This window comes from Musa acuminata, chromosome BXJ1-6 (assembly GCF_036884655.1).
Source record: "Musa acuminata AAA Group cultivar baxijiao chromosome BXJ1-6, Cavendish_Baxijiao_AAA, whole genome shotgun sequence".
In the NCBI taxonomy this organism is placed as follows: Eukaryota; Viridiplantae; Streptophyta; class Magnoliopsida; order Zingiberales; family Musaceae; genus Musa; species Musa acuminata.
In genome coordinates this window covers 3,685,641-3,698,875 of record NC_088332.1, presented here as the reverse complement: position 1 = coordinate 3,698,875, position 13,235 = coordinate 3,685,641, and the positions used below count along the sequence as shown (strand labels likewise).

At 38.3% G+C, this 13,235-nt stretch overlaps 1 protein-coding gene across 4 annotated transcripts in view; it reads left to right on the top strand.

Annotated features, from left to right (window-relative positions):
• Nucleotides 1-12,621, top strand: part of LOC135675684 (uncharacterized) — a 35,539-nt gene extending 22,918 nt beyond the window's left edge. For all 4 annotated transcript variants that reach the window (XM_065186077.1, XM_065186076.1, XM_065186075.1 and 1 more), the window contains exons 23-30: nt 1,096-1,265; nt 1,376-1,454; nt 1,537-1,611; nt 4,970-5,067; nt 5,156-5,263; nt 5,387-5,444; nt 5,557-5,763; nt 5,849-12,621. In XM_065186077.1, the coding sequence (XP_065042149.1) occupies nt 1,096-1,265; nt 1,376-1,454; nt 1,537-1,611; nt 4,970-5,067; nt 5,156-5,263; nt 5,387-5,444; nt 5,557-5,763; nt 5,849-12,493 (7,440 nt within the window). In that variant the 3' untranslated portion in view covers nt 12,494-12,621. The remainder of the gene's footprint in view (nt 1-1,095; nt 1,266-1,375; nt 1,455-1,536; nt 1,612-4,969; nt 5,068-5,155; nt 5,264-5,386; nt 5,445-5,556; nt 5,764-5,848) is intronic.
• Nucleotides 12,622-13,235: the final 614 nt, after the last annotated feature.

The following is a 13,235-nucleotide window of genomic DNA, read 5'->3' as shown; positions in this document are numbered from 1 at the left end:
TCTCTTCCTCTCCTCTTCTCCTCCTATCCTCCTCTTCTTCTTCTTCTCCTTTTCCTTTCCTCAGGTCTCTCTTTCTCCTTCCACCGTCATGAATCAGACCTGTACCAGTTCAATCATGGACCGGCATGGATCTAGTATCTGAAGCTCCAATCCTTGACTAAGGCACAAAAGATAGTGAGGATTGATGGAGATGCACCGTGGAGAACATTGAAGCACAGTGTAGATACTCTTTCTTTCATTTTCTTTTGCATAAGCAAGTCATCAAAGGTACATTAATATCACTTTGTGATGCATCATTATTTGTGAAGTTTGTCTGATGTACTAGGTGATATTCATCTAATTCCCCACTGGGCCCTTTAGCTATGGGTGTAAATTGATATATGCAAAATGCACAATTAGTACAAAAACACAGTGATGGCTAATGGTATCCTTGGACTTGCCAAGCTGTCTTGCTAGAATTTAATGCATAGGCGAGCACTAGAGCCCATGGTGTGGCACCATCAGGCCAAGATCATTGTTGGAGGCACACTGGACGTTTTCATTTTTTTTAATAAAAAAGTTATGGCTTTATCTGATATTGACAGTCATACTGCATTTTTGCTATTATTGTGCTTCCATTTCTAGAGGCTCCTTGTACATTGATCATCTTTTTTGTCATTCTTTTGCTATGTGACAACTTTTATATGTTATTGCCTTAATTTATAACTGAAACATGAGATGGATTGCATACTTTCATCCCATTATTTGTCTTCTGTATGTCATTCTTTTAAAATGTATATTCTGGAATAATGGCTATTGTTACAAAATTCTAGTATTGGGCACACGTGTACACATCTTCATGACTTGTCGTATTGGAAATCTTGATTGTGTAGTGCCTCATGTGGCTTTTAACAGTTTCAGGAAAGTTTCATGCTATTTCTATGAATAGTTCAATCTCAATTATAATATTGTTTATGATGCTATGTTAACTGCCTCATGTATTTTAACTGTTTCAAGGATTTTCTCTACTGCTGCAACCAATAGTTCAATGTCAGTTGCAATACTATATATTATAATGCCATACTCTATAAAACTTAAAAAACTACTTGCCTTCAGGTACTGTTTTTCTCCACTATGACAAGATTGCTTGATGTTATGGAGGAATATCTCTCTTGGAAACGATATAGGTACCTTCGTTTGGATGGACATACTTGTGGACTCGATCGTGGAGCTCTAGTTGAGGAATTTAACCGTCCAGACTCACAAGCATTCATCTTTCTTCTAAGGTTTTCTTTTTTTGCATTAAAAAATCACTAGTTAATTAACAACTTCATTATAGTCTACTTAAAGAAGTTTTATGGAGCCCTTTACTAACTTGGGTTGCCATTTTTATTAGCATTCGGGCTGGAGGAGTTGGTGTAAATCTTCAAGCAGCCGATACTGTCATCATATTTGACACTGACTGGAACCCACAGGCAATAGCAAAGTCTTGTAATTGCATGATGTATGCATTATGCATTTGGTATTACCTTCTGACATTCTTTCCTGTGTGTTTAGGTTGATCTACAAGCTCAAGCAAGGGCCCATAGGATTGGTCAAAAGAGGGATGTTCTTGTTCTGCGTTTGGAGACAGTAAGTGCTATGATCTTTAGTAAAGCTCCATAAAGAAGTATGCTAATATCTTCATAAAATTACCATCATTTTCTCATCCTTGGGCCTATTCTGTTATATGTCTATCAAAAACAGGAAATATATGATCCTTTTTTGTTAGTTAAAATTAATATTGACCTTACAAATAATAGAAATAAATATTTTCTGATCCATCAGGAACCAATACACTTAAAGCATCCTTCATTCGCTGTCTAGTTGTTGTATTCAATTCTTTTTGTAGTGCCTTGATTCTTTCTTTCTTTTTCTGTGGCTGCCGTCCATGAATTGAACTACATAAAATTTGGATAGAAGGTACTGACTTCTTAGAAAAATTAAGATTAGGATTGGGCTGATCCAGATTGGTGGTATGGATTGTAGAATTGTATTATTGGCTGAAAAACTATTAGAAGTAAATATAATCAAGAATCTGCTGCATTTAATCATTCCATTAGCCATTAGTTTTCATTAATATTTAGTTTTGCTTGTACTTTTCTTTTATGTTCTAATATTTTGCTTGAGAATCTTCTAATACAACTGCCTATAAACTATTCAGTTTTACAAACCTTCCAGTTTAGTTTTTTGTCATTCCATAAATGCTAATTCTATTGGTCTTATTTGTTTTTATAAAGGCAATATTAAAAAAGTTAATTTGTAATTAATATATTAATGTTATGGTTTGCTATGTGTCTTTCTACTTCTATTTGTATAATATTCTAATTAATTTTTCTAATTTTATTCCGCTTATTATATTAAATTTTTTATTAAATTATTTTTTAGAGTTTCATGTTTCTTTCTTTTGTGCTGATATTTTTTCCTTTCTTCTGTTCACTTTTGTGTTTTCCTCTTTCCTTCTTTTCTCTATCCTTTTGGCTTCCCTCCCATTTCTTTTGCTCTTATCTTTTCCTCTCCTCCTTCATCCTTTCCTGTTTATCCCACACAGATGCTCATCATCCACTACCTCTCTCTTTTATTCCTTTTCTATTAGCTTTTAATTTTACTTAATGATTGTAAATAGGAGAAAAGGTATATGTAAACCCTAGTTATGATGAATTTTTTTTTTAAAGACTTTTAGGGTTCTTCTCTGACTTTCATTGTTATTTTCTATGTTCTCCTTTCTCTTCAACCTTTCTTTTTTTATTGCTGTTATTTTCTATTTGTTTTATTTCATTTTTTTATTTTATCATTCTAATACCAGATATTTGTCTTCTTTTGCATATATATCATCTGGAAGTTGATTGGTCTTGAATTTTATCAGTTCCATTGTTCTTTGATGAAGATTTTGGATATTAATTATATCTTTCTTTGATGAATATTTTGGATAGCAAGTATAGCTTTTTTTGTTAAATTCCAAAAAAAAAAACAAAAATTTGTGATGAAGTATACTTATCATTTAAATTTCAAAAATTTTAAGATTTCTATGAGATTGACGTTGATTGCCAAGTAGATTCTAGGTTTAGTGCTTGGGCTATTTGACACTATTGTTGGTTTATTAGCTGCTCACTATCAACATTAGTTTTGGCCATACATGGAATTTTTGTCTGTTATCAAATAATTTTGGTCTTGAAAATTTTTATCACATCATTTTTTACCATATCACTGCTTGACTTCTTTTGATGTCTTATATAAGTAATTTGAACTAGCTACAGCCAATTAAATTTAATAGTTAATGTCAAGGTTCGTAATTTCGTATTGTATCGACGTTTCGAGCTTTTCTCGGTACGATATAGGCGTATCGAGTGGTACGCTAAGGTGTACCGCTCGATATATATATATATATATATATATATATATATATATATATATATATATATATATATATATATATAAGGGAGGTGTACGTTGCCTCGGTGACGTTGCCTCCTTTTCTTCTCCTCGTCGTCAAACGAGGAGAAGAACACGGTCTTCTCCTCATCTGCGTCGACGAAGGTGTCGAAGGCCGTAGACGTCTCCAATCTTCGATGAAGAACGCGACGAAGGCCACAGCCCTCTTCGGCCTTCGGCGAAGAACACGGCGAAGAAGAAGCTGAGCCGCCGCCTCTCTGTTACCTTCTAGATCGGGATCGTCGAGAGAGGGCGGTGCCGGATCAGAAAGTGTCGAGGTTCTCCCGATTCTTCCTTTTCTTCTCCCTCGACGCTTCTTCTTCCCTTGCCAGGTTGATATCGCCCGGTAGCGGGCTGTCCACGTATCAGTTTATTGGCGGACTGGTACGTATCGCCCGGTACGAGTGGTATCATTTGAAATTAAAATCCTTGGTTAATGTGTACTGTCATCATATGCCATATTTAGCCTTTTACCAGGTTACTGTCCATCTGTATTATTTGGATTTATATGTATATTCTGAAAAAAGATGGTCCAATATAGGTCTATGTGAAAGAATTTTAAGTTTGTCTTTTTCTAGGTCTTGCAAAGGAATGGTAGCTTTTAGTAAACTTCAGGATTTAAGTAAAGGTGTCTACTAGCTTTATTATTACCTTTTCAAGGCCATGTTCAAGTTGCAGGGGGAGGACTCCAATAAATTATTCTATTATTTGTATCAAGGATTGAAATATCGTACTGTACCGGAGTTTCGACATTCGCTCGGTATGGTACGATATTGTATATCGAGCAGTATACGGTTCAGTATACCGTTCGATATATATATATATATATATATATATATATATATATATATATATATATATATATATATATATAGTAAAAAAAAATTTCGGTGATGTCGCCTCTCTTCTCCCCACGCGAGGCGACGTCGCCTATATATATAAAGTAAAAAAAAATCTGCGATGTCGCCGTAGCCCCGTGTGGGGAGAAGAGAGGCGACGTCGCATATATATATATATATATACTGCCTGGTAGCAGGCGGTTTGTGTATCGGTTTGCTGACGGACCAGTACATACCGTCCGGTACGGGCGGTACTATTCGAAATTGAATACCTTGATCTGTATATATTCGTAGTGATTTGTGTAGACTTACTGTTTACATCTCTATGCTGTTCATAGTATATCTTGATTTTCTATTACTATTATGTTTTCATCTCTAATGGTCATAGGGTTTCCTTAAATTCAATATGGTCCTTTAGATAAACCTTGTACTAAGTCTTTGAATATTTTATATTGGTAATAGCCACGATTAAGGTTTTTGACATGATATGTTAAAATATGATGATGCTCGTGGAACAAATAGTTATGTTCTACTCTTTTTGGTCATCAGTATTTTCTTTTCACTGTAACTATTGTTACTTAGGACTCATCTGTATGTGTGGTTTGATGATTGTTATTCTCTGTTTGGTAATATGATCATTCAATTTGGAAACCACAATATTTTGTGCATTTTGTGTGCAGATCCGCACTGTTGAAGAACAAGTAAGAGCTGCAGCCGAGCACAAACTTGGTGTTGCTAATCAGAGCATAACTGCAGGCTTTTTTGACAATAACACAAGGTAGTTTGGTTTCTCCTGTGTCTTAACATATAATTGTAATTTGTGAACAGCTATTCTTCTGAAAAAATTTTGATTTTGATAATTGCAGTGCTGAGGACCGAAGGGAATATTTGGAATCCCTACTTAGGGAATCCAAGAAAGAAGAAGCTGCTCCTGTTTTAGACAATGATTCCCTCAATGATATCCTGGCTCGCAGGTATGTTTTCTTACGTATGTTATTTTTGTTACCTCCAGATGGAAAATTTTCTGGTAACTGAAATTATTTGACTAATTGCCTTTATTTTGTTCATCATAGAGTGAATAACATGCTTTTTTGCAGTGAACCTGAAATAGACATATTTGAATCAATTGATAAACAAAGGCATGATGAAGAGATGGTCTGTCATCCCACACTTGCGTGAATTTCATTCAAATTTCCTTTGTTGATGGTCCATCCACTGTAGCATTTCATGCTATATTAATTTAATTACTTCTTAAAATGCCTTGCAGGCAGCATGGCAAAGATTGATTCAGGGTTCAACAGATGGATTAAATCCATTAGCCATGCCTTCTCGTCTTGTGACAGATGAGGACTTGAAACCCTTTTACAAGGCAATGATGATATATGAATCACCAAATGTCAGCATGAAAAGAAAAAGTGAATATCTTGGTGGCCTTGATACACAACAATACGGCAGGGGCAAACGAGCACGTGAGGTTGATTTGCTTATCCAACCCACAACATAGAGCTTTTTTTTTGTATGTCCATATCGGTAAGTCAATCATTTGTTTTCTTTTTCAGGTCCGATCTTATGGAGATCAGTGGACAGAGGAAGAGTTTGAAAAACTTTGTCAGGTTGATTCTCCTGCGTCATCACCTCCTACAGAAATATCAAGAGATCCATGTACCACAAAGGAATTATCTGAACCTCAAACCAGTGACACACAGCTATCATTGCCATTGCAAAAAGATTCATCAGCTACACCCACAGAGCCATTGCAGCAAGTCAAGGAGCCTACTCCTGCAAAACGAGGCAGGGGTAGGCCAAAGAGAGCAGCTGCAGATGCCTCACCTGCTGCAGCTGCTGTTCAATCAAATATAATTATCAAGCAGGAAATGAAGCCCCAAACTGAAAGGGTCTCCGCTTCTCCTACAGTTACTGGTGTGGATTCTTCTGCAAGTGCAAATACACAGGAAGAATCTGTTGCAGGAACTCCCGCTTTAGTACCAGCACCTGGGCCCAATATGTCAATTCAAGCTAAGCGTCGCAAGACTCAGACTGGAGAAGCACCTCGAGGACGAGGCAGAAAGCAGAAATTGGCAACGTCTACTGGTGAAGTAAACATGATTGTTGGACTTCATGGGGGAAATGAAGTAGGATCAGATAAACCAATAGTTGCTGCAATGTCCCTGGAGAAGGCAACCACTGATAAAAGTTCAGGAGCTCTAAATGACCCTTCTGTTGGTTATCAGGCTAATTGTGAGATAGGATTAGAGAGAGTTGATCTAGAATCAGTCAGAATCACGACCTCATCACAAGAAGCAGATAATCTTAGGAGCATAGCACCATCTGTAGAAATGAGAGAAGTTTCAACCGTTCCTGCTGCTGCTGACACTAAAGCAGTTCCAGTTGGAACCAAACTATCTGTCAGCATGGATAACATGAGCTCTGTTCAGTCAAAGTTGCATGATGGTGTGAAAGTTGGTATGGTGCATGGCATTCCATCTGGAACTCCTGCAACATGCACTCCAACTATGCCTGTTGCATTTGCACAAGATTTAAAAGAAAATGCAGCTTCGCAAAGAGTACCTAGTACTGACGCTAAATCAAATGAAAGCCATAAATCAGTTGACAAACCAGATTTATCTCATGGAGGCACCCAGAAAGCAGCACCTGATAGCCTTGGATCGGGAGAGGAGAAACTAGCTGAAGGAAATATTTCTCTTTGTAGCACTGAGAAAATAAAACCAGATATGGATGTCCAGTTAAGTGAGAAAAGGCAATTGGCTGATAAGCCAGGTGACTCTTCAATTCAGAGCTCGCCAACAGTGGTACCTAGCAATGGTATCTTGAATATTAGCTCAATGAGTAGGGAAACCGGAGATGCCAATGCTGAAGTGCAGTCTATTGTAGCCATCCAAGAAATGGTCAATCCAAATAAACCACCAGATGCAGGACATGATAGTTTGAATTCCTCAGCATCTGTCATCGCAGTTCCTTTAGTTCAAGTGCAATATTTTCCAGCAAAAGACAGCAGTATTGTGCCTCCATTCGTTCAAAGAGGGCTGGATAAATCTTCAGTTACAAGAAAAAAAGCAGCTGCTCGAAGTGGTTCTGCAACAGCAGCTTGTGAACGCCGTGCTCGACTTGCGGGATTGAAACAAGCAGAAATGTCAAATAAAGCAGATTGCAAGTCTAAAGCTACAAAAGCAGTTATTTTGAGAGAAAGACAGAATAGTGACAGTACAAACAGTCCTGTAACATCTAGGACATTATGTAGCTTTGGTAACAAGCCAGATGAGACTGAAGCTGCTTGTACACAGTCTTCAGAGGTGGGGCCTGTTTGTGAAAAGCAAGATGCGAACCTGTGCAACAGGGAGTTTGTTCTATCTGTAACTGAAGAGAGTTCTGATGATTATGGTCACAAAACTTCACTTGTCAAATCTGCAAATTCCATTGAATGTGATATGCATTCTGCTGTTGGTTCATTAAACAAGGTTGTGGGAAATGTTATGAGACAGGCTTCTGTAACACCTGCAGAAGTATCAGGGTCCTCTAGTAAACAAGATCAGAGTTGTAAAGAATTGCCTGGAGATGTCAACACAAGTATAGAGATTGAACCATGTAATAGTGGAAGCAATGCTGAGAACAGCAAGCTTACTTCATTAGAACATCCAAAGTTGTCCATACTTTCATCTGAATTAGATAAAATTGGTGGTACAGCTGAAAAGCCAGGAAGCATATCAGATGAGGTTGCATCAAATCTGTTGCCCACAGGGAATGCATCTCAATCATGCAAAGAAGTTAAAAATGAGGTAATTGAGTCAGAAAGCAAAGCAACTGCCTTGATTGAAATTGATCAGCATCTGAACGTCAACAAAATACCCACTGTATATTCAACTGGTTCTGCTGTTCCACCCACTGTTGAGGACACTGAGAATGAGGTAGTCAATGTGGTCGAAGGTCATTCTAATAGCAGCTCCAAAGTTGAAGGTATGGAGGAGGAAGCTGTGAGTGTCTCTGATGGTCCATCTAATCGAAGTTATGGAGTTCATCTTGAAGGGGAACAAAAATCTGTAGATGTTAGTGAAAATCCAGTTCACCTAAGTTCTGAATTTGAAGGTGAGAAGAAGGTTTTGGAGCACCACCTTGGTGCCGGAGTCAAAAATAAGGAGAAAGATGACATCAGTATGAAGGCCTGTGAACTTCAATCACACATCAGTTCTCAGGCTGTGGAGATCCTTACGGATTTGAGGCAAAGTGATCAGGAGAACCAACATTCTGAATGCTGCTTGGAGACAAATTCTTCTGTAACCCTGGGTTTCGAAGTCGTTCCTCAAGAGAAAAAGGAATCTTGCATTGAAATTGAAAGAACATCACAAGATCAATCTTGTTCAAATGCTAATATCAATATAGATGAAATACCTGCAAGTTCAGCTAGTGTGATTGATGAAAAAGTGAGCTGCAAAGATACTCAAAATGTATTAGGTGCTTTTTCAGAAAAAGCCAGTGACTCTACTGTCATGATTTCTGGCAAAGATCCAGTGCATCTGGGTGTTACTTCAAAGGAAGATATTCCTGATGGGTCATTTGTCAATCCTGACTATAATGGTGTTAAAGATCAAACTTCAATAGTTGATTCTCTGCATTCTAGTCTCAGTGGTCGGATGAGTTCCCATCTTGATAGTGAACAATTTACTCGCACAAGCTGTGAAGACCAAGCACCTCCAGAAATTACACAGGTTGCCGAGATGTCTGGTCAGATAAATGTGGGTCCTGTTGTTGAAAGTTATAATGATTTTAATGTTATCTGTGTCGAAGATGAAGCATCTACTGATACAGAGAATGGAGTCATCTTAATGCAGAGTAATGTGGATGCTGATAATGTAATTGGTGATTCAGTCGACAAGAATTCTGGTGAAAATCAAACTTCTTGTGGTGATGGGCAGAACCAAGATGCATTCTGTCAGGTTAATGTCAATCCTGATGTCACTCAGGGTAAAAACATCGAATCAGTTGACATACCTTATATGAAAACTTATAATGTTCCAACTGCATCTTCTTCTGGTTTGCTTATTGAGTTTGAAAAACAACCAGCAGAAGAACAATTAATCGTTGCAAATGATATTTTGGTATCTGATTCTGTTCAGCAGAATACTGACAACTTTGGTCCTGATTCTATTCGTGAAACATATGGTGATATTGAAGAAACAGTAACAGACCTTCATAAAACTGATGATAATATGAAAGCATGTCTTGATGTTATAGAAAAAGCGGATTTATCTGATAATGTGGAAGCTCCTAAAACAGATATTGAAGAAACAGAAACTGACTTACATAATATGGATCATAATGTGAATGCACCTGACCCCATTCAGAGTGTTGCTGGAGTATGCAATTTGCCTTTTCCAGATGCTTGTGTTGATGTTGAACAAAACGTAGATTTATCTGATAATGTTGGGGCTTCTAAAACATATAGTGATACTGAAGAAACAGAACCTGACTTAGGTAAGATGGACACTACTGTGAAAGCACCTGATCTCATTCAGAATCTTACTGACATGTGCAATAATGAGGATTTCCCTGATGCTCGTATTGATGTTGAACAAAAAGCAGATTTACCTGATAATCTGGTAGTCACTGGCTCTGCTGACTGTGTTATCAACATGAATATTTCACAGACAGTTCCTGTTAATTTGGTTAAAATTGATGGGGAAGTTCACAACATTGTTCAGACTGTTTCTGACATCTGCAGTTCACAAATTGTTCCTGAGTTTTCTGGTGAGATCAAACAAAGAGCAGTTTTAGTAAAGGTTACATGTGATACTGTGTGCAACTTGGATCTGCCTTCTGAAACGTGCAATAGCGAACATCACAAAGCAACTGAAGCAAATAATCTTGCTGGTGAAAGTAGTATTGATGCTTTGAACCTCGAAAATCCAGTGATTGAAAGTGAGAACCGAATTGCTGAATCTATATATGTGCCCAATGTGGGATCAGTTACTGTTGTCGAGGTAAGAGCTGAGGTAAGCAATGTGGAATATGTTCAACCTACATGTGATTCTGTATGTAACTCAGAGCCACTATCTGAAACATGCTATAGTGAACATGATGAAGTAACTGAATCAAAGAACATTACCTCTGAAAGCAGTTTTGGTCAGTTGAACAACCAAAATCCAGTAGTTGAAACTGAGAACCAAAGTGAAGCTACACACATGCCCATTGTGGAATCGACTTCTGTTGTTGAGGTAAGAGATGAATTAGGTACTGTGGAATATGTTCAACCTACATGTGATGCTCGATACAACTCAGAGCCACCTTTTGAAACATGCTGTGGTGAACATAGTGAAGTAACTGAAGCAATGAATATTACTACTGAAAGCAGCATTGGTAAATTGAACCTCCAAAATATAGTGGTTGAAACTGAGAGCCAAAATGCTGAAGCTATAGAAAAGCCTAGTATGGAATCGACTTCTGTTATCGAGGTAAGAGATGAAGTCAGTAATCTGGAATGCATTCAAGCTACATGTGATATTGTATGCAATCCAGAGCCATCTTCTGAAACATGCAATGATGAACATACTGAAGTAACTGAGAACCAAAATGCCGAAGATATAGAGATGCCCAGTATGGAATCGGCTTCTGTTATGGAGGCACGGGATGAAGTCAGTAATCTGGAATGCATTCAAGCTACATGTGATATTGTATGCAATCCAGAGCCATCTTCTGAAACATGCCATGGTGAACATCATGAAGTAATTGAAGCAAAGAATATTACTGCTGAAAGCACCATTGGTGAGTTGAACCTCCAAAATCCAGCAGTTGAAACTGAGAACCGAAGTTTGGAAGCGTTGGATGTGCCCAATGTGGAATCCATTTCTGCTGTTGAGGTAAGAGATGAGGTCAGTGATATGGAACATGTTCAAGTTTCATGTGATACTGCATGTAATCAGAATCTGCATTCTGAGAGATGCCATGGTGAACAGAAGGAAACAACTGAAGCAAAGAATACTACTGCTGAAAGTAGCATTGGTGAATTGAACTTCCAAATTTCAGAGATTGAAAGTGAGAACCCAATTGTGCAAGCTCTAGACATGCCAAATGTGGAAGCAACTTTTGTTGTTGAGGTAAGAAATGAGGTGGGCAATGTGGAATATGTTCAACCTACATATGACACCATATGCAATCCAGAACTATCTTCTGAAACATGCTACGGTAAACATAATGAACTAACTGAAGTAAAGAATATTACTGCTGAAAGCAGCGTTGCTGAGCTGAACCTTCAAAATCTGGTTGAGACCAAGAACGAAAGTACTGAAGTTATAGATGTTCCCAGTGTGGAATCAGCTCCTGCCATTGAGGTTAGAGATGAGTTACTTAATGTGGTGTATGTTCAGCCTACATCTGTTATCATATGCAACCCAGAGCCACCTTCTGGAACATGCCATGGTGAACATAATGAAGTAACTGAAGCAAATAATCTTACTGCTGAAAGCATCGCTAGTGAGTTAAACCTCCAAAATCCAGTGGTTGAAACTGAGAATCGAAGTTTGGAAGCGTTAGATGTTCTCAATGTGAAAACCACCACTGTTGTTGAGACGAGAGATGTGGTCAGTGATGTGGAATCTGTCCAACCTACATATGATACTACATACAACTCAGAGATGCCTTCTGAGTCATGCCATGGTGAACAAAATGTAGTTGAAAGCAGCATTGGTGAGTTGAACCTCCAAAATCCAGTGGTTGAAACTTCAAACTGGATTTCTGCAGCCATGGATGAGCAAAATGAAGTAGCTGAAAGCAGCATTGGTGAGTTAAACCTCCAAAATCCAGTGGTTGGAACTTCAAACCAGATATCTGCAGCCACGGATGAGCAAAACGAAGTAGCAGAAAGCAGCATTGGTGAGTTAGACCTCCAAAATCCAGTGGTTGGAACTTCAAACCAGATATCTGCAGCCATGGACGAGCAAAATGAAGTAGCGGAAAGCAGCATTGGTGAGTTAAACCTCCAAAATCCAATGGTTAGAACTTCAAACCAGATTTTTGCAGCCATGGATGAGCAAAATGAAGTAGCGGAAAGCAGCATTGGTGAATTAAACATCCAGAATCCAGTGGTTGGAACTTCAAACCAGATTTCTGCAACCACTGATGTGCCCGGTGTAGATTTAACGTCTGTTGTAACTAGTAAAGAAGATCCATCATCACCCTCACCCCCAGAAGAATAGTTGTTAACTTGTAGGAAGACCACAAAACTCATCTTGGGCAATGCAATGTGATTTAGCATGCCAAATTGTGGACCAAACAACATACAACTGGTACTTAAGATATGATGTGAATGTCATGGTTTTTGCCACACGTGTTGTAGATTGCCTGATCAAGGAATGAATATGACCTCACAGTTAAAATAAGTTGCTAGGGTTCATCCTTTTTGCCCGCATGCGGACAGGATTTTTTTTTGCCCTTTTTTATAAGGGAAATTGGGGACTTTGTCCCTTGGGTTTCATCTTGGAAAATATTTCTGATACCATCATACTCGAGTCCTGATGGACTCTCCCTCCCACAAATAACCACCATTAGCTATAGAATTGAGTCCTGAAGGGCACTTACACTTGAATCTGCTTATGCTAATCTGTTGATTTTGATCCTGTCATCACTTGGGCAGTATTCTAGAAATTTCAATTGGAAATGTAAGATTATTACTGGTTCAGTTTGCTTGTGGCCATCAAGTTAGTTTTATGTTTATTTGTCTATGGAAGCAGAATCCAGCCGCAAATATGTGTGTAATCCGTTATGTTGGTGATGGATTCCGAATCAATGTTCGCTCCCGGTGGCCGACTGATGGTGGGGGCCTGCTGATAGCATCGATCTTCCCTGCTTTTCCCAAAGGTACCCTCTGCAGCTTTCTTCCTCGTTTCTTAAGTTGTTAGCAATGTGATTTGACGGTCTGGAGACCAACAGAAAAAGAAG